The following is a 25,265-nucleotide window of genomic DNA, read 5'->3' on the forward strand; positions in this document are numbered from 1 at the left end:
CCTGGCAGTTCAAACCTGCCAACCCACTCCACAGAAGGAAGACTGAGCATCTACTTCTGTAGAGATACTGCCTCGGAAACTCAAGGAGGAGTCGCTATGAGTTGGAATTGACTTCACAGCAGTAAGTTTGATTTGGTACTGCTGTGAGACACTGTCTGCTTATGAAACAGTATTTCTTCCTCATTTCAAAGCTGGCTGTGTATCCCCATGCACTTACACAAGGGTTTTTCTAGGGCAGACTCCTGTAAATCAATTTGTATGAGTTTGGAACCCAATGGGCAATGACTGTCCATTGACCTGGGTCTGAGGAGGCCACTGAAATGAGTCTCTGGCACACTCACCACCTTCACCAGTCCCCTCAGTGGTCCTTCTCTTCTCCCTGTCTCCTATTCAGGGCCTTTTTACTGCCTGTTCCAAAACAAAAAACACAAAACCAAACTACCATGGAGTCAATTCCGACTCATAGAGAACCCCATCGGGTGTCCAAGGCTGTAAATCTTTACAGAAACAGAGTAACTATCTTTTTTTCTGCAAAGAGGCTGGTGGATTTGAACCACCAACCTTTTTGTTACCGTCCAAATGCTTTAATCACTACAGCCTTAGCTTCCAAGAAGGCTCTGACAAGAGTTGCCGTTTCCAAGCGAAAAGGTACAGTCTAAGGGAATTAGCCTGGTGGGTGTGGCCTGCATAGTTTGTAGGTGGATCAGGCACATCAATCAATCACCTCCTTGACCACATTTTAGTAGATCTCTGAGTCTTGCTTCCATAGGCTATTTCTCTAATGTCTTCTCATCATAGACTTCACTATCCTGCTAACAAATTACCTTCAACATTTGTTAAAAAGAAAAAAAAGTGTCCCATTTTGGAAAATATGTTTAGAAGAAATACTCACTGCTACCATAGTTCTGGGGTCCCTGGGTAGTGAAAATGGTTAAGTGCTTGACTATTAACTGAAAGATTGACAGTTTAGACTTATCCAGAGGCATCTCTGAAGAAAGACCTGGCTATCTGCTTCAGAATCAACTCAATGGCAGCTGGCTTAGTTATTCATTTGGACCGTAGTTGTGTCCTGAATCTAAATCCTATTACCATCTCTACCCACCAATACCTACTTATCTTTACTTTGCTCCTTGTCAGCAATTCCACAAGGACATAATCTAATCAATAAATTTCCATAAAGACGTTAACCACTGGCAACAATTCATTGTCTGGCCTCCCTCCCTCCAGGTATTTTCCAAATTTCCCTAACTATAAGAATCATCTGTATTGCTTGTTACACATATTAACTTAGGCCCTTCCCCCTGGAGAGTCTGATTCAAAAGTTTTTGGGTGAGACCCAGGAATTTGTGATATTTAATGATAGCCCATGTCATCCTTCCAAACAAGGAAGTTGGGGAAATACTAACTAGTCTAAATGAAATGATATTTCAAATGCCTGCTCTGGTAGCATAATGCCTAAGGCATTTGACTACTAACCAGAAGGCTGGCAGTTCAAACCCCCCCCAGCTACTCCTCAGAAGGAAGGTTGGACAATCTAGTTCCGTAGTGATACCGCCTCAGAAACCCAAGGAAGGGTTGCTATGAGTTGGATCCGACCCCAGGTTAGTGAGTTTGGTTTTTTTTTTTTTGGTAACGGAGTGGAGATAATGCCTTGAGTTATGCCACAGAGGCAACACAGCAAACAAGAATTGCAAACATCACCCCACGATGTGCACAGATTTTAGTATTACATTCACCTGTTACGGAAAACAAGCTGCAGACAATGAGGTGTCTCAAAGAGTAGTGAGAGAAACTGAAAAACTATATTGATCTGACCCTGACAGTCACTAGTTATGTGAGCTTGGGCAAGTTGCTTTGACTCAGTTTCCCCTTCTGTGAACTCCCAAGTGCTGTACACTATTACTTCCTTATTTAGATCACTATTCTCTTTGACCAAGAAATTTTACTTCTAGGAACTTACCCTGGGAGATACCTGGAGAACTGTATAAAAATTTTCATAATTGCTTATAATGATGAGAAATTGGAAGCAATCTTAAGAGTCCATCATTAAAAAAAGTCAAATTACAATTTTTTCCAGGCATTGAATACTATGCAACCTTAAAAATGGTACTGAAGATCTTTGTTTTTGAGATGGAAAATATTCATGACTGAAAGTAGTAAAAGCATGTTACAAAACAATATTTAAACTTTGATTCCAGTTTGGTTTTTTGAGTGTGTGTGTGTGGTGTTTGTAGAAAAAGTCTATAAAGTAACTTACTGAAATAAAGTAACTTACTGAAATATCACCAGTGGCAAGAGTTTTTTTTTTTTTTTTTTTTCCCAATAAGCTTAACCAGTTGCCAGTGAGTTGATTCCAGAGGAGAACTGTACCCCACAGTTGTTTTTTTTTTTTAATATATCGTCAGCCTTCCTTGCAAGGTGCCTCTGAGAAGGCTCAAACCTACACATGTTTGGGTCAGCAGCTGAGCAGGTTAATCATTACACCACCACGGGACTCTACAATAATCTGAAACCTGTATAACTGGGAGGAAATAATGCCACATTTATTTGTTCAAAGATAATTCTTGATGTGCTTTGCCAAAGTAACTAACTTCCACAATAACCAGGAGACTCAAAACCCACTGCCATCAAGTAGATTCCAACTCATGGCAACTCCCTTTGGGTTTGCAAGGCTGTAAGTATTTATGGAAGCAGACTGCCTCATCTTTCTTTCACGGAGCACCTGGTGGGTTTGAACCACTGACCTTTTGGTTAGCAGCCAAATGCCTTAACTACTACACCACCAGAGCTCCTTAACCAGGAAACTAGGAGCTACTTGAAAGGTTTAGTGATCGAACAAAAAAACATTCTTTCCTTGGTCATGTCCACTATCTGATTTCATTCTACATTGGAATTGTAAAGAATTTTTTTTTTCCAAAAAATCCTAATTTATCCCAAAATTCTGGTGAAAAATATCAATCCACACATCTGAAGTCCATCAGGGAACTCTGGCTTTTGGCCTGGCCCTCAGAGCAGCTGGTGGATACTCAAGGGGTAGGTTAAGGAAGTATCCAATAAAGGACTTCTTTCAGGATTTCTAGAAAGCCCCAAAACTCCATCTTGTCTGGGAGGGCTGGAGAAGATGCAGGTGCACCCAATTGGGAAAGGTTGGGCCTCCACCCATCCTTTCTGCTATAAAAGCCAACAGCCAGTCCACCCATCTCTAACTCGTTGGTATGGTGGTGCCTCTTGTCATGGCGTGCAGGTGGAGAGCAAATTCCAGGCAACACCCAAGCTCTGGAGGCTTGAGGTGAGTAATCCTGTGTGAGGAGGGAGGGCCGGTAGTCGTTGTCTGTCTGGGTTCATATCTCATTAATGCTCTTCTCTATTCCCTTCCAGAGCCTACATGTCACTCCCTCTCTTCTTCATCCTAATAACCACAGAGAACTCAGTGGGTGCTGCTCAGTTGGAGAATTCTACTTTCCCAGGTATGCCTCTTGTGAGGAAAACGCTCCTAGCTGCAAGAACAGGGAAAAGCTAGGGCATCTAGTTAGTCAGGAAACACAAGCCTGGGTCAGCAATCTCCACTCACCCTCTTCCTCACGTTGGTCAAAGCACTACGTCTTTGAGATGCTCTACCAGCTAGATGAAAGTGCTTCAAAAAAACCGATACTAAGTATTTTCTGCCTCAAACTTAGAACATTAAGCCACATTAAGCATCTCCCATCCCCACCCAGTGACAAAATCACAGCTGTCTGCTTGAAACAAGAAGTTTTTCAAAACATTTCAGCTGAACCAGAGGTTGCAGAGTCTCAGCTTAGGGGACCAGAATTTTGTCTGCAGAAATGAATCCTTGGGTGTACCCAGGGCTGTTGAACTTGAATTGAAAAACTCTGAGGACCTCTGTCCTTTAGCTCTTTACGGCCCTGTCTTCCTACCTTCTCAGGTTCTGTCCAGGCTCTTATAGGCATTTTGGCTAACCTTAATTCAGGGCCATCCTTGAAGCTCTTCATAGAGCCTGGGGCACTCACTTGATATCTTCCTTGCAATTCTTATATTGTATTGTAGTTGTCTGTTTCTAAAGACTTTCAGCTCTCTGAAGGTTTGGGACAAGCTTTGCCCCTCCCAACTGGCATCCTTCCCTGATGCCTCTTGGGAGGAGTCTTTCAATACACTTTGGTAGGGATTGTTTTCTTAGTTCAAGGAGGCTCCAAATGCTTTCTTTGCTTTCCAGGCACTGTCTCTTGCCATGAAGATGGAATGATAATGGCATTACCAAGAGATTTTGGTGCCAAGAAATGGCATGCATCTGTGGTGGGTAGGTGATGTGTATTATCTCATCTTAAGCCCACGTAGTAGAAAGCCCTGGGCTCTAGGTGAGCAGCATTTGTTAGGTGAGCAAAATATACAAACTCTGTGGAGGAATGGGCATCCAAATCCCATGATACCATAGTGTTCCATGATTTGCGTGATGCTGCCAAGAGTAGAAGACCTTCGCTTTCCTTGACAGTGTGAGTCCTGTGGGAATCCCCAAGCTGCAAATCACAGCATTCTCTCAAAGCTTGTGTCATAGCTTACAGTTGGGCCAAAAATAAAAATGGAGGTACTGGATTGTTTTAGAAATGGCTTGGTTGGCTCTGCCACTGAAGTTTACTTCAGATCCTCATTAGCCATCACCTGTCTAAACTGTTCTAGCTTCTATAGATTCCCTTGGTCTTGAAGTAATGAACTGTACTTACATCCTGGACCCAGAAAATCTCACCCTGAGTGCCCCATATGAAAATTGTACCAGAAAAGTGGTAAGTAATTGTTTCAGGGGACTGATTTGGGGAGTATTATATCTTAATAGTTAAGGATACAGGCTTTGAAGAAAAGTAGTTCTCAACTGGAAACAATTTTACTGGCCGGGGGAAACTTGCATTGTCTGGAGACAATTTAAATTATCACAGCTAAGGGACTACTTCTGGCATTTAGTAGGTAGTAGTCAAAGGTGCTGCCAAATATCCTATAATGCAGAGTAGCCAGCTATACCCCAAGACTGAGGCCTAAAATGTCAGTAGTGTTGAGGTTGAGTAACTCTGGAGTTTAGAGGCATTGAGTTTATGCTCTGGTTCTGCAATTTCTAGGTGTAATATTAGGCAAGTTGTGTAATGTTCTAATCCTCTATTTTGCCCACTGGAAAATGGGAATAATGCTACTCTCTCCATAGGTAGCTGAGGATTATATAATGCAGGTAGAAGGCTTAGCAGAGTGCCTAGACACAACGAATGCTCAACCATTACCTATTATGATCTGTAATCCCCACATGAAATGGAAGGCTCTTTTAGTTCTGGAAAATAAAGAACTTCCCTCCTGTTTTTTTTTTTTTTTTTTTTTTTTTAAAAAACAAACAAACAGGTGTTGGAAGTCAAATAGCAGCAGCTGAGCAGCAGAGTTTTCTATTGCCAAATAACATTACTGTCTTACCAGGATGATTACAAGCAATAAGAATGATCTGTCTAAGGCAGAAGTTCTCAAGCTTTAGCGTATCCAAAGAATCACCTGGGGAACTTGGGAAATACAGACTTGGTAGGCGTGGGATAGATCTTAGGGATTAATATATTTAATAGGCCACTTCTCTGATTCTGATGCAAGTATCACAGTCTAAATTTAGTACAGTCTCAGATCCTGGCCTATAAATGAGCCTGTGAACTTTAAGTAATCTGGTCCCTGAGGCCCTCTGTGGTAATCATGTCTTCATGTGAAGCTACAGTGATTAACTTTCTCTCTTTTGAAACCGCCCTTTCCAACTCTGGGGAGTTTAGATTAGAGCTATATTACTTTAGACCAAAAAAAAAAAACAAAAAAAAAACCAAACCAATTATCTTCTAGTCGATTCCAACTCACGGCCAGCCTGTAGGACAGAATTGCTCCATAGGTTTCCAGTGCTGTAATCTTTATGGAAGGCCACCACATCTTCCTCCCATGGAGGAGCTGGTGAATTTAAACTGTACCACCAGGGTTCTGCAAACAACAAATGACCAAATTCAGCCCATGATCTGTAGACTATGGTCCTCAAACTTGGAATGGTTTTCACATTTTTAAAAATAGTTTAAAAACAAAACAACTTGTGGCCCACAAAGCCTAAGATAATCACTATCTAACCCTTTATAGAAGAATGCGTGGAAACCCGCTTTAGAGAGTAATATCAAAGATGGCTCTGCTCAATTGTGTTCAGTAAGTGTTTTGATAGAACTTGGGTTATTCAAATCAGCCAGGACCCTGACATCTGGACATAGGGTAGAGGTAATATGAACATAAAAACTAAACTCCAATCCTTGGTGCTCAAGAGAACTGTTCTCTGCTGACATATAACTCCTTACTGGGATGTCTGTGAGGGCTAGCTATAAAGTCTTCTGGTATAGGGATGAAATACCTTCTAAAACCTGTGATACTGGTAATGGTATGAGTTTTGAGGTCAGCTAGTGTTCTGAAATCCTTCTTGTTGAAGTACCAGCACTTACACTCTTCTCACTATCTCATCTGTACACAGCATAATGAGTACCAGATGACCATCAGACTCATGGACAACAATGCTACTACAAGCCACAGAGCCACCACATATCAGATCAGCTGTCCAATTATGAAACCACAAAAGCGCCTGTCCCAATGGATTATAGGATCCACAAACTGCATGAAGGATTTCATGTCTGTGAGTGAAACCGGCTGATTGCTTCTCATATGGTTGCCACGGGGAAAGTGTAGCAGTGTCCTAGGCAAGAGTGGCTTAGGAATTGGGTCAGGATTTCAATCCTCTACCTACCACTTACTTGTTGTGTGACTTTGGATTAATTGCTTAACTATGCTGAGCTTCTGATCCCAAGTTAGATGTAGGGACAATGCTTACCTCATAGGGTGGGTCAAAGAATTGACTGTAAATTATATGCTCTGTCAGACACAATGCACTAAGCAAAATGTTCAATTGGTAGCTGCAGTTACATCAAGAACTTGACAAATTTAAATACCTACAACTTGCCAAGCCCTGTGTTGTTGTTGTACAGTGTCAAGTTGATTCCAACTCATAGCAACCCAGTGGGACAGAACTACCCTCATAGTTTCCTAAGCTGCAACCTTTACAGGAGCAGATCACCAGGTCTGTTCTGCGGAGCCACCAGTGGATTTGAACTGCTGACCTTTCAGTTAGCAGCTGAGTGCTTAGCCATTGTGCCAACAGGACTCCTTTGTCAGGTACTAGGTACTAAACAAAATAGCCCACTAACACCTTCATAGAGCTTAGTCTAATACGGCTTATATAGACAATAACTACACAGTAACACTTATACTTCATTTTAGTATCGATGGAACAGAATAGTTTTACATAGTACTTAATTTCTAGAGGCACAGTAAAAGGGTCTACATGTAAGGACCCCAGTGTCTCAACTTACAAGTGAAAAGGACCTTAGATCTTTCCATTGCCTTTTGATCTCAGAAGCTCAAAGAAGTAAAATGACTTGTGTCAGGGTATTGCTGGGATTCATAGCTTTTCTTACAAACAGCCCTTTTGGTGTTAAGAACTGTACAGAAGCTACCCTGGTTGTTTTCCACAAACTGGCAGGTGGCATGATCTGAGAAATCTCCAAATCAAAACCTCATATCGTGATTCTTTTTTTTTTTTTTTTCCAGTTTTCTTTTCAAAGGTTTATATCCGGCTTTGATGAAACCACTATGGTATGAAAGTAATTCAAGTTATAGAAACATTTAATTCAACATTAAGGGTGCTGTTAACTCTAATCCTGTTAAAATATTGGAATGCATGAGCTCAAATTTAATAGCTCTGGGGTGAAGTTGAACATCAGTTTTCTAAATGAAGCTTTTGACTTCAGAGAACTCTTCTGCTGGGATGGATCCTTAACATCGGTGAGGGTCCAGGCCGAAATCTGACCCTTGGGGAAGCCATGAAACAAGGATACACTGCCCTGATTGACAGTGGCAAGCTGATGCTCCAAGTGTCATTCAATGCTACTGGAGTGACTCACTATAAGGTAGGTATGAAAATCTTTATCACCACCAAGGCACAGACTTGGTATTCTAAAGTCCAACCATGGTCTCAACAATGCCTTCAAATTCACTGATAATACAATTCATTCAACAAATACTGAAATGTCTTCTATGTGCAAAGCACTGCACTAAAGATACAATGGCCAGCAGAACAGTCATGTCTCTACTTCAATCTGTTCTTTCCCTTTCCCATAGACCTAAATCTACTGTATGATGTAAGAAGAAAAGTCTTAACACAGATAAAAGACCTTATTCATGGACGTTATCAGTGACTGTTCTACATCTTGTGTTTTATAATATGTATTGGTGCTTTCTAGACTAACTGTCAAGATAATTACACTAGATGAATTAATGGGTTATGAAGTACTTAAAACAGGGCCTGGCGCATAGTAAATGCTTGAATAGCAACAATTTTAACAAAGTCCTGTTTCAGTTTTGTAAACATTCTTTCTGACCACTGATACCATAATAGACATGAAATAAGACAAGTTTTGTTCATAACCAAACCAAACTTACTGCCATCGAGTTGATTCTGACTTCCAGTGACCCTCTTTGGGGTTCCAAGGTGGTAAATCTTTATGGAAGTAAGTTACTCAGTCTTCCTTCCGCGGAGTGGCTGGTGGGTTTGAACCACCAACCTTCTAGTTAGCAGTCAAATGCCTTAGGCATCAGCTATAGATCATAATCAGTAGACATATTAGTTTTTCCAGATGTTACGGAATGAGATTATAAAACTAGCACCTCCAACAATCATTGGACAAAATGCCTAAATTCTACTTGTGCGGTTCAAACCCACCAGCCACTCCTCGGAAGGAAGGTTGGACAATCTACTTCCATAGTGATACCGCTTTGGAAACCCAAGGAGAGGTTGCTATGAGTCAGATCCGACTCAATGGCAGTGCGTTTTGCGATAGCACTGGTTAGAGATTCAAATAAACCAAGTCTTACTGTCTTCCTGTCTCCCCAGCAAGATAACAGTCATCTCTATATGGTACCTCTGATGCTTATATATGATTCTCCGGGGCAAATAATGATATTTCGGACACGAATGATTTGCGTGACAGGTAAGGCCCCAGCAAGCTGCAACCTCAGTTGTGCAAGTTGTTGTTCTGGGGGCTTGAAGGCTGATAATGGGCATTGTCTGTCATTCCTTCCAGATCATGTGACATGTAATGCCACACACATGACTCTCACCATACCAGAATTTCCTGGGAAGTTAAAAGCTGTGAGCACTGAAAATGGGGACATTGAAGCGAGCCAGTTGCATGACAATGGGATTGATGTAGAAACAACAAATGGCTTGAGACTGCATTTCAGTAAAAGCTTCTTCAAAACAAAAGTATGTTCCATTATCAACTACTCAATTCTGAAGAAATCTGATTTGAGAGTGTGTTGGGTAATCCTAGCATAGTTGAGTTGCTCATAACACTGCCAGGTTAGTAGAAGCACGTAGGAAGGCCCCATTTGATTATTTTACAGAAATGAATTTCCAAGTAACTGAAGTTACTTTCAAACACCAAGCCTCTTTAACCTCTGCAGTGGAAATTGTTCAGTTTTACTCAGTTCATAGACTAAAAACTTCTTGTCCAGCTTCTAATAATGACCCTTTGTTACTGAGCTGTATTGAAAAGAATAGTAGTACAAACTGTAGTCCTCAGGGAGGCTGTCTTGACTGACGACAGTTGTCAGGGGTATGTGTTTTGCAATACTAGTAACATTGCTCTGAAATAGCTTGGCAGAATATTCCAGCCTCTTAGGAATTTGGTCTGTTGATAAATTAAGTTATACTTTAGTCCAGTACAAAGAGAATGTAGTGCTGGGTACTCTACGGTGGGAGTTGAAAGCAATCAATTTCCTGCCTGGGGAAAACATCCTGATCTGGGGAAGTGATAAGGTCTCTGTAGTTCTGGCTTAAGGGAAACAAGACATGTCTGGAGTGTACCCTGGAGGTATTCATCATACTTCCTGCCTGCCTCCCTGTGATTCTACTGGGCTCCAGACAGGCTGTGACTGTTGATGGGTACTCATTTCTCATTTCAGATGTCTACAACATGTCTATCCTTTCAGTTCTATATCTCGCTCAAGCTGACTTTTCGCTTTAATCAGGAGACTGTCTCCATGGTAATTCATCCTGAATGTCCCTGTGAATCACCAGTTTCTATAGGTAAAGACAGTTCTGTTTTTTTATGGTTTTCTACATCTTTTTTTTTTTTTCCTCCCTTAGCGGTGTTGGGTGTGTGGGAAAACATATATACTAGTTTAGATTCTGATGTAATGTTTAGTTTCAAATTAAAATCAAACACCAGACTCACTGTTATGACAGAAACCTCTCCTTGGGTTTCCGAGGTGGTATCTCTACGGAAGTAGGTTGCCCGATCTTCCTTCCGAGAGCCATATGTTAGGATATCCAAGAGCCAAACCAGTTGCTATCTAGCTGATACCAACTCATGGCGACCCCATGAGTGCAGGGTAGAGCTCTGCTCCACACAGTTTTCAAGGCTTCAACAACTTTTGGCCTTTCTTCTCAGATGCCTCCCAGTGGGTTTGAATGAACAGTCTTTGTTAGTAGTAGTCATTCCACTGTTTATGTCATCCAGGGGTCACAACTATATAGGACAACATTCCTAAAATATGCAGGTAGGTCTCATAATTGTTACATATTTAAGTACACTGGATATAAATGGGGTTAAGGGTTTAAATCCACAGTCTATAGGTAAGAATGTCTCAAACCTCTAATTAGGACTCAAAAACCAAAAAACTCACTGCCATTGAGACGATCCCAACTCATAGAAACCCGCATTGGGTTTCCAAGACTGTATATCTTGAAGCATATTGCCTCATCTTTTGCGGAGCCACTGATGGTTTCAAACCATCAACCTTTTGGTTAGCAGCCAAATGCCTTAATTACTACACCACCAGAACTCTCTCATAATTAAGACTGTTAAAAGATATTCCCTGAATTCCTACAGGTTCTTCCAATGGGTGCTTCCTCTTGTTTGACACTGCCTCTGCACCTGTGCTTACTGTTGACTCTATTGGGTGAAACCAAATGGAAACCATTAGTTCCTGTTTTACTTCCCCTTCCCCCAAACCACTTAAGATTTGAGTCTTGAAAGAAGTGGCATAGTGACAAAAAGGCACTGAACTTTAAACCATGAATATTCTCATTCTTGAATCTTTTTAGTCCAGCATCTGGTTTTCTCACCTGTCTTTACCTCATAAAAACAAAAACTCACTGCCATCAAGCTGATTCTGACTTATAGCAACCCCCACTGGGTTTCCAAGGCAGTAAATCTTTATGGAAGTAGATTGCTCAGTCTTCTTCCGCAAGTGGCTGGTGGATTTGAACTGCCAAGCTTCTGGTTAGCAGTCAAATGCCCTAGGCACTGTGCCACCAGAGCTCCTTTCTTTAGCTCATAGGACACCTTTTTTTCCATCTCCTTGTCCTTCCTTGGGATGAAGAAGAACCTGTTTTCTGATAGAGAAAATTACTGTTGATTGGGTTCCTAATGTCTCTTCTAACTCAAGCTGCTTCTCAAAGTATTTTCTTAAAGACTTAAGACAATCTGGTGCTTCTTGCTGAAAATAATTTTCATCTCATCATATACTCTAAGGTCAGTAGATGATATCACATAGTAGTTACTTTTTTTAAACCCTCACTACTATGTAGTTACAGATGAGCTGTGTACACAAGACGGCTTCATGGAGTTGGAGATCCACAGCCACCAAACTAGACCAGCTCTTGACTTGGATACCCTCAGAGTGGGAGACTCATCTTGCCTGCCTGTCTTCAAGGCTCAGTCTCAGGGGCTGGTACGGTTTCACATACCCCTGAATGGATGTGGAACAAGACATGAGGTTAGTACCGGCAGGTACCAAGAGGTTAGGACCTATTATTGGAAATAACTGGTTGATAACCAACTTTCTCTAACGTCTTTAAGTTTAAAGAAGACAAAGTCATCTATGAAAATGAAATACATGCTCTCTGGGCAGATCTTCCTAGCAAAATTTCCAGAGAGAGTGAATTCAGGTAGGATATGCAACAAAATTGCTGCTTGACTTAAGCTCCAGTTTAAATCTAAGTAATTTTCTAACCTAAAATTCTCTGTACCATCCTCACCACCCCACCTACCATACTACCCCTTACAGAATGACAGTGAAGTGCTATTATAGCAGCAGTGATGTGCTAATAAACATCAATGTTGGAAATCTTCCTCCTCCACTAGCTCCAGTGAAGCCAGGTTCACTTGCTTTCATCCTGCAAACCTACCCAGGTGAGACATGGTCACCAAAGAACTTTGCTTACATTCAGGGAACTTTTTCTCTAAAATGAACTTTCTGGTGTTGAAATAATAACAATATTGGGGCTGCTATTAAACACTAAAGAGGTCTCCATTCCTTTCCAGATAACTCTTACCAACAACCTTATGGTGACCATGAGTACCCTTTGGTTAGGTACCTCCGCCAACCAATTTACATGGAAGTGAAAGTCCTAAACAGGACTGACCCCAATATCAAGCTGGTCATAGATGACTGTTGGGCAACAGCCACCATGGACGCAGCCTCTCTCCCCCAGTGGAATATTATTATGGATGGGTATGTCCTCTCCACACCCCAAGATCACTTACCTAATCCATCAAAATGTGCCAGTGAAGAGAATAGAAGAAATCCTTCTGGGCTGCAGAGGAGTTCTAGTTCATAAAGCCTTTGATTTACTCTTTGCATCTTAATAGCCAGTCTTTGATCTGATTGGGTGACTCATGCTTTCCTATTGCATACTGTCCCTGACTCTTAAGGAAGGCAATCCTCCCCCAAGGAAATCTGGCCCTCGAGAGACAATGGCTCTCTAGTCCTGATCCTTACTGAACACCTACCACCACATAGCCAGGCACTGTGATGTGTACTTTCCAGGCATTATTCAAGCCTCAGAACCCTATTAGAGGTACTGACCATTGCACTTCATGAAGAAACCCAAGCTTGTCACTTAAATAAGTAGTCTAACTAGCCCAAAGTAGTATTTAGTAAGTGGTGGAGCTGGGATTTGATTGCCAATCTGACACCAAACCGAGCATTATATACTCTGAAGTTGTAACTGTACATGAACTTGTACATAAGTGTTAGTCCTCTTGGCTCTGCCTACAGTGTCCCATCCAGGGGTCTGTACCTGGATGAGGTTTCATTGTTGAAGTTGCTGTAGTCGATTGCTAAGCCCTTAACCTCCAGGTTCCCTGCTGTCCTAGAACCATGTTTAACCATTGCATTCCCACACCTTAAATCTTCACCTTATTAAAGACTTGCTCATGTGTCCCTCATTAAGATTACAACCCCTTCCTCCTTTTACTCTAGTCTTAGTATTTACCATCTAACATATTACTTTATCATTTACCACCATCTGCTAGTATGTAAGATATACAATGGCAGGAGTATTCTTTTTTTTTTTTTTAGTCACTGAAAAACTAATCACCCAAAGTAATGCCTAGGTTGTAATAGACACTCATGTTAGTAGAATTAAGCCAGTGTCTTTTGAGGTAATACATATACAACTTGTAGTTCTTGAGTTTAGTTGGTAAATATAAGTTTTTTTAAACTGTGACTTGGGTGAAAGTTCACAGAGCAAATTCACTTTCCATACAGCAGCTCCCATAACACTTTGTCTCATGACATTGACTACAATATCCAACAATGCAACAGCTCCTCTCCCACTTCCTCCCCATAGTCACCTCTTCCCTGTGTCCTTCCCTCCCGTGCACTCCTGCCCCCTGAGCTGTCTCCCTGTGCATATACAGCCCTTCTATTCTCCCATGATTGATCTCTTGGAGAAGTATATGCCTATCTCTTGAACAGTTTTGATTCAATAGAAGAGAAAAATAATTATTTTTAATTTAAGTTAAAACATAACTTCATGGGTACTTTTGCATAGAATAATGCAGAAAAACAAAGTAAAACAGGTACAAATAGAAAGTAGATGTGGCAATAGTTTAAAAATGTTACTCATGACTAAATTTGGGGCAGATATAAGACTCTGGGGTGAATGTGGCTAATGTTCCTTGTTGGCGTGTCTCCTAGCTGTGAATACAACCTGGATAACTACCAAACCACCTTCCATCAAGTGGGTTCCTCTGTGACCCATCCTGATCACTATCAGAGGTTTGATGTGAAGACCTTTGCCTTTGTCTCAAGAACTCAAGCATTGTCTAGCCTGGTAAGTGACTAACAAATCACCTAGGATGGGCTGAATGTGAGTACATGAATTCCACTTAACTTTCTTCTGCCATCTCCAGGTGTACTTCCACTGCAGTGCCTTAATCTGCAACAGTCTCTCTCCTGATTCCCCTCTGTGTTCTGTGACTTGCCCTAGACCATTGAGGAGGAGGAGAGGTAAATTTAAATTCCTTGTTAATATGAGTCTTAATGAATTCAAAACAAACTTTATTTTTTCAGAAACCAAAATTTTTACAATGAGTATTCCTCACATAGGAATCCCTGAGTGGCACAAACAGTAAAGTGCTTGACTACTAATTAAAAGGTTTGGTGGCTTGAAACTCACATCTCAGAACAAAAAGCCTGGAGGTCTGTTTCCAAAAGATCATAGCCTTGAAAACCCTCTGGGGCACAGTTCTCTGGGCACAACACATGGGGTTGCCATGAATTAGAATAATCAACTAGATGGCATCTATTGTTTTGTCACTCACCTAGTCCCAAGAGTCAAAGAGACCTCATATGGGTAAGGCAGACTAAGCTATGAGAGTCTGAAATGAGCCAGTTCTTTACCAGACCTATGGGCAAGTTTGTTTCCTACCCATGGGCTACATAACCTGATGTTCTACAGACTTGGCATTAAGAAGTTACCATTCTGAGTCTAGAGGGACTCAGGCCTTAACCTTGTTTGGTGCTCCTTTGAGAATTCATCTCATTCTTCTAGTAAGATACAGTCTTGCCTGCAAAGATGAGTGAAATGGAGGAACAGCATACTCCACAGGAACATCTACTCTTAATATTCCACTGACATACCTTCCATAGGTCAGACACAAACTCTATTTTTCCAGACACAGGGGCCACCGAAGAAGAGAAAGCAACCGTAAGCCTCCCGGGACCCATCCTCTTGTTATCAGACAGCCCTTCACTCAGAGGTATGGATTTGAAGCCTGGGATACACCTAAACTCAAGTTCTTGGCCTTTTATGCCAGGAGTTGAACACGTGTGCATCAATAATACATCCTCATGGTAAACCTAAACAGAAGAATAAGTCTCTTTCCAGAGGCAGCTTCTGTAAGTCTTCTGTGCTATAGGAGGATTTCTAAAAGGGTACACAAGTGGAATCCTATTCTGCTAAATTCTCTAACTGGCCTTTTAATTCATCTTAGCCATTTTACTTACATCTACATGAAAAGACCTACCTCCCCATTAACAGCATAGAAGGTTTACTCAGCTTAGCCTTAGTCCTGGTCCACATTCATGTACATCTAGGTTTATTTTCAGTCTTATTAATGCCATAATGGAATCCTCTTAAAATCCTTGTCTATATGGAAGAAAGTGAGGAGGCACATGCATTGCATTTTTAATTCTTGCCAAATTTCAAGTTTATAGATTACATTCCCATAATTAAATCTTTGTACCAAATAGTTTTAATTTCAAAATCTAGGTCTAAAATAAAGCTGTCTTAAATTCTTGACTAATATGAGGGATCTTGCCCTCAAGGGACATATCTGTTAGTACCAGGCTGTTAAACAATGGGCTTGGAGTCTAAGAGCCTTTCCAGGTATGACCCCCATCTGATTCTAGATTGTTAAAAACACATGGGAAGTGAGAATAGCTGTGGAAGTATAGTAAAAGGAGGAAGACTGAAGAGGTAAGAAGACAAAGAGGAATTCTATTTGAAGCTTTGAGTTCTTTGAGGGCAAATTTCATTCCTTCTCTGAAAAGCCTCAATATGTAAAGTTTCAACTTATGCTTACAACTCAAACATGATTTTAAGACCCCAATATCTGCTTCCTCTCCAGATCTTGGGGACTCTAAAGGACACAGGACCACTGAAGACATCAGTTTTAAATCAATGGTTGTCATGGCTGCCTTAGCAGGTGTTGTGGCAACTCTAAGCCTTGTTACTTATCTACACAAGAAAAGAACCATGAGTCCCTAACCGGATTTTCCAATAAAATTGTTGAAGTAAACCTCTTGTATTTTTGCATTAAGGTTAGATGGAATTTAAGAATTTTTTCTCCCTAGTTCTTTTCAGAGTGAATGTATTAACCATCCACAATCCTCTAGGTAGCGTGGGTCTGTGTAGACACAAATAAGGTAGCTTACAGCTTAATTACTTCTGTTTACTACTGTATCAAGTGCTGAGGGGCAAGGATATCTCCTTGAGGACTAAGGTGGGCCTGACACAAGCCATGATATTTCCAATCGCCTCGTATGCATGTGAGAGCTGGACAATGAATAAGGAAGACCGAAGAAGAGTTGATGCTTTTGGTTGTGGTGCTGGCAAAGAATGCTGAATGGACTGCTAAAAGAACTAACAGATCTGTCCTGGAGGAAGTGCAGCCAGAATGCTCCTTGGAAGCAAGAATGGCCAGACTTCATCTCACCTATTTTGGTCATGTTGTAAGAAGGGACCATTCCCTGGAGAAGGATGTCATGCTTGTTAGGGTGGAGGGTCAACGCAAGAGGGGGAGGCCTTCAACGAGATGGATTGACACGGTGGCTGCAATGATGGGCTCAAGTATAGCAGGGATTGTGGGGCTGGCGCGGGATCGGGCAGTGTTTTGCTATGACTCGGAAACGACTCGATGGCACTTAACAACTTCTGTCATTCAGCCTGTTCTGACCCCCTACCTGTGTGCAACTACTAACCTGAAGGTTGATGGTCAAACCCACCCAAGAAAGGCCTGGTGATCTGCTTTCATAAAGATCATAGCCAAGGAAACCTTAAGCAGTTTTGAACCGCCAGCCTTCTGGTTAGCAGTCAAATGCCTTAGGCACTACACGACCAAAGTTCCATTAAGTCATAGTTATGGTTATAATGTTATGGTTATGTTGTTATGTGCCGTCGTGTCGGACCGACTCATAGAGACCCCTCCTTGGGTTTCTGGGGCAATCTACTTCCATAGTGATACTGCCTCGGAAACCCAAGGAAGGGTCGCTATGAGTCAGGTCTGACTCGACGGCACATAACAACATCACTATAGGAGTAGATTGCCCATCCTTCATTCCAAGGAGTGGCTGGTGGGTTTGAATCGCCAGCCTTCTGGTTAGGAGTCAAATGCCTTAGGCACTATGCTACCACAGCTCCAGGATCTGCATTTCATTGACTTTAATTCCTTTTACAAGAGACCTAGTGGCACGGTGGTTATGAGCTTCCGCTGCTAATAGAAAGATCTGTAGTTTGAACCCACCAGCTGCTCTGCCAGGGGCGGGGTTGGGAGGGGGGTGGAATTACAGCCTTGGAAACCCTATGGGGCAGGTCCACTCTGTCCTATAGTGTCCTGTGAGCCTGAATTGACATCCATGACAATAGTTTAGCTTGGATTAGCCAGGGGGACCCAATATAATCACAAGGGTCTTATTGAAAAGGGAGACAGCATGGTCTGATTTGAGAAATGCAGGGCCACAAGCCAAGGAACACAGGCAATATGTCTTGCTGACAGAGAAGGCAAAGGAACCGATTCTTCCTGGAGCCTCGAGAGGAAACATAGCCCTACCCTCGCATTTTACAATTGGGGAGCCCAAAAGTTCAAGATCTGCTTGTTTTTTCAAATACATATTTCAAGCTGCAGAAGCCTTCCCTTCCCACACTTAAATCTTTTTCTTACACAAAGCTATTAGCTAGAGTTTTAAGGTAAGTATAGTCAGGACTCATCTAGAGGCTCATTTTCTTCCCACTAAACTCATACTTTTAAGCAATAAAATATGGCTTCATAAATCCTGAAAACAACTCAAGCATGAAAGTGCTAAGTGTATTTCAAGATGGAGTGATGAATAGAGGGCTGGAAAGATGTAGACAAGTGATAAGGCAAATAGAGTAAAATGTAAATTGATGAATCTTGGGAGTATGCAGGCCCTTCACACAACTCTTTCAACTTGTGTGTATTTGGTAATTTTCAAAATGTTGGGACAAATTATTAGCTTTAGGATCTTACAAGAAATATAATTTTTAAAGAACTTTTCTAGGTCCAATTTTGTTTCCTAAGATGAAGTTAGGCTGAGTCCTTCCAACAGTTTGATTAAACTGTACCCTCTGCTTTGTGTCCACATAAAAACATTGCTTTGATTCTGATCACATTTCCTTTCTAATTACATCTCAATCAATTTATTACCATCTTTCAGAAACTTATATCTAGCTTACTGAATTCCTAATGTTATTTTTTACTCTTGCCTATTAGAAATTTCAGTTTTTTTGATATAAAGATTTCTATGATCAATTACTATGAATAGATTTTCTGTGATAAATTATTTCACTTCTATGATAAGAACATATTTCAAATTTACACCTTTCTCCTTGGGAGGCAGTGCTGAAAAACAGAGTACACCAACCAAAACCAAACCGGTTACTAGTGAGTCAGCTCCAACTCAGTGATCCCACATGTGTTAGGACAGAACTGTGTTCCCCAGGGTTTTCAGTGATGACTTTTTTGGAAGCAGATCACCAGGTCTTCTAAGGTGGACGCAAACCTTTTGATTGGCAAGCAAGCTGGTTAACCCATTTGTGCCATAAAGGGACTCCACATGAACTATAGCGTAAAGCAAAATGCAATCTGATCTGAAGTTTTTAATCTCAGACTAATGTGTTACAGTAGCAACCTCATCTACTAAGGGAAAATAAGGGGGAAAATTCTGACTTTCCCTTCCCAGATAATCTGCATTTTAAACTACTAATTTAAACTTGTAATTTGTTAAAGCAGCAACAGAGAACTAATATACCCACCAAGGAGTTATTACCCATGCTTTGAAAAACATCTTACTAGAAATGCTCATCTTAGATGGGCAACTTGAACCCTTAGAGTAACTTGTTCCAGATGTCACGGTACCTTAGTTGTAGCACTAACTCTCAAGTTGGAAGGTAGTCATGAGTGAGGCACCAGGTGAGCGAAGCCTCAAGGCTGAACTATAGTGGAACTTGGCTCTGATATGTGTGCCTCAAAGGCAGGGGTGGAGCTTTGAGGGAAGAAAGCCAAATTGGCTGCGGAACAGTTGCTGGGATGAACACTTGTTGCCATGGTAGCCTGGAGGAAGTACAATGAGCAATTGATTTAAACTGTGTTCTCAACTTCTAAAGGTAGACACCCTACTGTATGTGGGGGAGGCAGCCTAATTAGCAAAGAGGAACTGTGGGGGAAGGCAACTCAAATCCTAAGAAGTTGCTCCTTATTCAAACTAGCATTTGCAATCTAATTAAGCAGTGACAGTTAACCCAATTCAGGGGCCAGGAGGTAGAGGGCTTTGGGAGTCTAGCACTCTGTTGGGCAGTTCTGTCAGAGAAGGCTGGAGGAACTATGAATGGATTTGTGTGCCCTGGAAACCCCTTCTAATGTACTTCCTTGTCCATTTTGCTGCTTTGGGCACTTTTGTGAAGGCTTAGGGCTCTCGAACTATAGCTAGTTTGGGTTATGGATCTACTTCTACTTCTTAGCTGTGTGATCTTGGACAGATGGAACAATCTCTGAGCCTGTTTCCACATCTGAAAAATGGGATTAGAACCTATTTTGGAAGCATCTGAGGCTTCACTGAGATAATGTACTGGTATATACATTACCCAGTCAGTTTTGTAGCTATCTAAACACCAAAGGGATACTGCGTGGTCTAAAATCAAGACAGGTGTGTGTCAAGGTTGTATCCTTTCACCATACTTATCCAATCTATATGCTGAGCAAATTATCTGAGAAGCTGGACTCTATGATCACATCAGGATTAGAGGAGGACTCATTAACAACCTGTGATACATAGATGACATGGCCTTGCTTGCTGAAAGTGAAGCAGTTACTGATGATCAAAGACTGAAATCTTCAGTATGGATTATACCTCAACATAAAACAGAAATCCTCACAACTGGACCAATAAGCAACATCACAATAAATGGAGAAAAGATTTAAGTTGTCAAGGATTTCATTTCACTTGGATCCACAGTTAATACCCATGGAAGCAGCAGTCAAGAAATCAGATGTCATATTGCACTGGGCAAATCTGCTACGAAAGACCTCTTTAAAATGTTGAGGAAGAAAGATGTCACTGTGAGGACTAAGCTGCACTAGTCCGAGTCATGATATTTTCAATCGCCTCATATGCATGTGAAAGCTGGACAATGAATTAGGAAGACCAAAGAAGAGTTGATGCCTTTGAATTATGGTGTTGGCAAAGAATACTGAAAATACTGTGCACTGCCAGAAGAATGAACAAATCTGTCCTGGAAGAAGTGCAGCTGGAATGCTCTTTAGAAGCTAGAATGGCCAGGCTTCATCTCACCTACTTTGGTCATGTCGTCAGAGGGATCATTCTCTGGAGAAGGATATCATGCTTGGTAAAGTAGAGGGTCAGAGAAAGAAAGGAAGACCCTCAACAAGATGGATTGACACAGTGGCTGCAATGATGGGCTCAGTCATGGCAAGGAGTGTGGGGGTGGCACAGGGCAGGGCAGCATTTCATTCTATTGTACACAGGGTCGCTATGGGCCAGAGCTGACTCGGCAGCACCTAACAACAAATGCCAAGGCAACAAGAAGCTAAAACCTGAGGGAAGATATTATGAAGAATATTATAAACAGTAATTGTACGTTGAATAAAGTTAAGTGCTAGACCAGGGATTCTTAATCAGGCACATATTTTATAAAATATACATGCCCCCAACTACTAAAATCTTTAAGGAATGGGGTTAAATTTTCTCAGATGATTTCAACATGGACCCCTGGGTAAGAATCACTGTGTTAGACAAAGGCTGGTAAACTTTGTTAACAACTGTTATATACATTGTGGCTCCTACGTAGGATCGAAGAACAGGAGGAATGGTTTATACTTTCAAGAACTTGGTAGATTCAAGCTTCAGGCAGCTTCATCACCAAACCGATGGTACATCCTGGTTGAATAAAAGACTAGGAATTGCTGAGAATTCAAATCCCATCCTGAGACAGGGAGTTTAAGTAGTATTCCACCAAAGTACCAAGGTGTAAATTACTTCCTCTGCTAGCTATTATTGTATTCATAAGGCAGAAATGAAGCTACATTGCTTTCATGGACATACAATCTACAGGCTTGAAGAAATGTAGCTCTTGGAGTGGCAAGCTGCCACAATGGGGCAAGGAAAGGAGTCCAAAACCATACCAAACTCACTGCCATTGAGTCGATTCAACTCATAGAAATCCCTCCTTCAGTTTCCAGTGCTGTATCTCTACAGAAGTAGATTGCCCAGTCTTCCTTCCAAGAAGTGGGTTCGAACCACCAGCCTTCTGGTTAGCAGTTAAATGCCTTAGGCACTATGCTACCAGGTAGTCAATGGAAGGCAAAGCATGGTAGTGCCAGACACAAGGTGCTTGCTGTTTCATCTGTCATATCCATGGTAATAGAAGTTTCCATTTGAAAAGTTGGTAGACTGCAGTGTATACCTGAAACCAGTTGCTGTCAAGTTGATTCCAACTCATGGCGACCCCACGTGTGTCAGAGTAGAATTGTGCTCCATAGGGTTTTCAGTGGTTGAGTTTTTGGAAATAGAAGAGGCCTCTCTTCTGAGGTGCCTCTGGGTGTCCTCACACTTCTAACCTTTCTGTTAACAGCTAAGAGTGTTAACTGACCACCCAGTGCCACCGTAGTGTGCACGTTAGGCGTTGTACAGTTGATTCTGACTCATAGAGACCCCATGTGACAGAGCAGAACCACCCTGTGGGGTTTTCTATGCTGTAATCTTTACAGCAACAAATCTTTAAGGGAGAAGAAGTCTCTCTCCTGCAGAGCCACGGGGTGAGTTCAGACCACCAACCTTCAGTTAGCTGCCAAGCACCTAACCATTGTACCACCAGAGATGCTTTCCTCGTGTGCATAGGTTGGGCTATTTGTCACATCAGTAACTGTCCTTCTCTTAAAGATAGAGTCCCTTGCTTGAGACTCTCTTGTCTTGTAACATGGAGTAGATCCCAACTTCTAGATTCTATGCAGAACTATCCCATAGGATTTTCTAGGTTGTAATCTTTATGGTGGCAGATTGCCAAATCTTTCTTCCCTGTTGGTGCTGGTGGGTTCAAATCACCAGCCTTTCAGTTAGCAGCCAAGAGTTTAACCATTGTACGACTAGAGCTCCTCCTGAGGCTCTAATCCATTGCAGTCAAGTAGATTCTGGCTCACAGTGACTCTACAGGACAGAGTAGAACTGCCCCATGGGGCTTCCATGGCTGTAAACATTTATGGAAGCAGACTGCCACATCTTTCACAGAGTGGATGGTGGATCAAAACTGCCAAACTTTCAGTTGGCAGCCTAATGCTTGACCACCATACATCAGTGCTCTGTTTCTGAGGGCTTTAGATCTGGCTCAACTCTTCTAGGCCCTGACCTTTGATCACACAGCACCTGAAGATTTTTACGCTGTGAATAAACTAAAACCCTCAGGAGTTCACTGGATAGACAGTATCAGCTACTTTTCAAAAAGGAGTCTTCTTTCCTCTTTTCCCTTCTTCCTTGCTAAGAGAACTGTGACTTGTGCAGGCATAGCAGAGCACTCCTCAGAAGGAAGGCTGGACAATCTACTTCCGTAGTGATACCTCCTCAGAAACCTAAGTCGGGTCCAACTCCACAGCACATAACAACAACAACAACGTGCTCAGAAGCTGGACATGCCCCTAGGAAATGCAATGTGATTTGTCTGAGATAATCAACGTAAAATCCCTCCTTGCTACAGATTCCTTTACAGATAGCTATGAGACATTGTTCTGTTCAATGGGATTTAAGAGGAAACTGAGGTATGGAGGGGCTTCTGTCTTTTTCTTCTTTGTTTCATAGAAAGGTATATAAGGATACAGTGGCATCATTAGAGGAGTACAGACAACACAGGGTGATGCTGTCAGAGAGGCTGACACTGAAATGACTGTCTATAAAATTTTTGTGCAGCATTTCAGCAGAAATGTATTATTTTTTGGGGGGTGGGGCAGAAACCTGCCTGCACTTAGTTATAACAACAAAAACATTTTCTGGAAGTCCAGCTTACAAGTACCAATATACCTACAAGGCTAAAACTCTATGCAAATTTTTACTTTTTGAACTTTCTAATTATTCCCATGAGGAACCTGTACATAGACCAAGAGGCAGTTATTAGAACAGAACAAGAGGATACTGCATAGTTTAAAATCAGGAAAGATATAAATTAGGGTTGTATCCTTTCATCACACTTATTCAATCTGTATGCTGAACAAATAATCCCAGAAGCTGGAGTATATGAAGAATGTGGCACCACAATAGGAGGAAGACTCATTAACAACCTGCGGTACGCAGATGACACAACCTTGCTTGCTGCAAGTGAAGAGCATTTGAAGCACTTACTGATGAAGATCAAAGACTACAACCTTCAGTATAGATTACACCTCAACATGAAACAAACATCTTCACAACTGGACCAATAAGTAACATCATGATAAAGGGAGAAAAGATTGAAGTTGTCAAGGATTTCATTTCACTTGGATCCACAGTCAACACCCATGGAAGCAGCAGTCAAGAAATCAAATGATGCACTGGGCAAATCTGCTGCAAAAGACCTCTTTAAAGTGTTAAAGAGCAAAGATGTCACTTTGAGGCTAAGGTGTGCCTGACCCAAGCCATGGATTTTTAATAGCCTCATATGTATGTGAGAGCTGGACAATGAATAAGGAAGACTGCAGAAGAATTGATGCATTGAAATTGTGGTGTTGGCAAAGAATACTGAAAATACTATAGACTGCCAGAAGAACTAACAAATCTGTCCTGGAAGAAGTGCAGTTGGAATGCTCCTTAAAGGCAAGAATGGCCAGAGTTCGTCTCTTATACTTTGGTCATGTTGTCAGAATGGACCAGTCCCTGGAGAAGGATATCATGCTTGGTAAAGTAGAGGGTCAGCAAAAAGGAAAAGACCCTCAATGAGATGGATTGACAAGGTGGCTGCAACAATGGGTTCAAGCATGGCAACAGTTGTGAGGATGGCACAGGACTAGGCAGTGTTTCGTTCTGTTGTACAACTACTAACAACAAAAACAGTGTGCTCTGGTCAGAGCTGCCATTATTACCCAATTACAATGATGCTTCAAATCACGTGGTTTTGTCTGCAGATACTACAAGTACACACTTTTTTCATTGCCGCAGATGTTTTTGTAATCACTGATTTTTTTTTTTTTCACATTTTCTGGTGTTTTAGCTACAATATTGTGATAAGTTGTATTTGTGAACCTATATCAATAACTTTTTTTGAGAATGAAATAGTAATAGAGGAAAAGAAAGAGAAAAATTTCAAAAGGCTTCTGTTCAGTCACTAATAATGTTATAATTCAATGTGGAAAGATTTTACAAAACAGTTCTCTTGTTAATATTCATATAATTTGAGAAGTATTACACTTAAGCAATTTCCAACTATATTTATCATACATGATTAAAATTGATATAAGCTTATATTTATAACAATTATTGATTATATAATGCTTTAATAACTAGAGAAAGTGACAGTTTAAAACAAAGTGGGGGAAATTCTATGTTTCTTCACACATGTTAGAAATAGAACTTTTAAGTTCAGGTTGTTTTTTTAAATTTTTAATCTTTTAAAGTTTTCTTTAAAAGATCACTGTCTTGCAAATATAGACCTGATTTTAATAGAATTTTCAGGGTTTAAGTTTGAATTATGTTTTCAAAAATAGTGGCTCAGAGTTCCAGTAAGATGGTAGAAAATAGGCAGACAAACTCCACAAACTCTCTTCAACAAAGAAAGGAGGAACCAATTAACACAGATATGGAAGATAATACTGAAGCCCTGAGCTTTGAAAGGAAGGATACAGAAGTGGACTAAACTCCAACTAGTAGAAGAACCTGCATGAAAACAGCAAAAAAGGGAGACATATGGAGCTGCTGACTGTCAGTGATCTTCATGGTGCAGACAGTTTGCATATTTCCAAGTGGTATTAGGACCTAAGAATTAACCTAAAAATCAGCCCTGCTAGCCAGGGGTTGCATGGAGGACTGCACTGGTGGCTTGTGAATGAAAGGGGAAGCAGCAAAGAAGGAGACAAACTGAGCTGTGGACTTTTGGCTATCTGGAT

The 25,265-nt window shown here is 41.2% G+C and overlaps 1 protein-coding gene across 1 annotated transcript; it reads left to right on the forward strand.

The window, feature by feature from the left end:
* The first annotated feature begins 3,215 nt into the window (after window positions 1-3,215).
* On the forward strand, window positions 3,216-16,156 carry ZP2 (zona pellucida glycoprotein 2). Its single transcript, XM_007957348.1, has 17 exons — window positions 3,216-3,289; window positions 3,379-3,467; window positions 4,214-4,297; window positions 4,684-4,778; window positions 6,512-6,670; window positions 7,842-8,000; window positions 8,984-9,080; window positions 9,174-9,355; window positions 10,057-10,180; window positions 11,687-11,874; window positions 11,958-12,046; window positions 12,166-12,290; window positions 12,423-12,612; window positions 14,083-14,218; window positions 14,298-14,394; window positions 15,063-15,146; window positions 16,017-16,156. Exons 1-17 carry the CDS (start codon window positions 3,216-3,218, stop codon window positions 16,154-16,156), a joined length of 2,112 nt encoding a protein of 703 aa, XP_007955539.1.
* The last annotated feature ends 9,109 nt before the right edge of the window (window positions 16,157-25,265 follow it).

Source organism: Orycteropus afer, unplaced genomic scaffold (genome assembly GCF_000298275.1).
Source record: "Orycteropus afer afer isolate SDZICR_OR568_19922 unplaced genomic scaffold, OryAfe1.0 scaffold00732, whole genome shotgun sequence".
NCBI lineage: Eukaryota > Metazoa > Chordata > Mammalia > Tubulidentata > Orycteropodidae > Orycteropus > Orycteropus afer.

Excerpts from the sequence above, each read along its gene's own strand:
- ZP2 (XM_007957348.1), top strand. The coding sequence starts at position 3,216 with ATGGTGGTGCCTCTTGTCATGGCGTGCAGGTGGAGAGCAAATTCCAGG. Across the intron at positions 8,001-8,983 it reads CTGGAGTGACTCACTATAAG|CAAGATAACAGTCATCTCTA; the intron begins GTAGGTATGAAA and ends CTGTCTCCCCAG. Across the intron at positions 15,147-16,016 it reads AGACAGCCCTTCACTCAGAG|ATCTTGGGGACTCTAAAGGA; the intron begins GTATGGATTTGA and ends CTTCCTCTCCAG.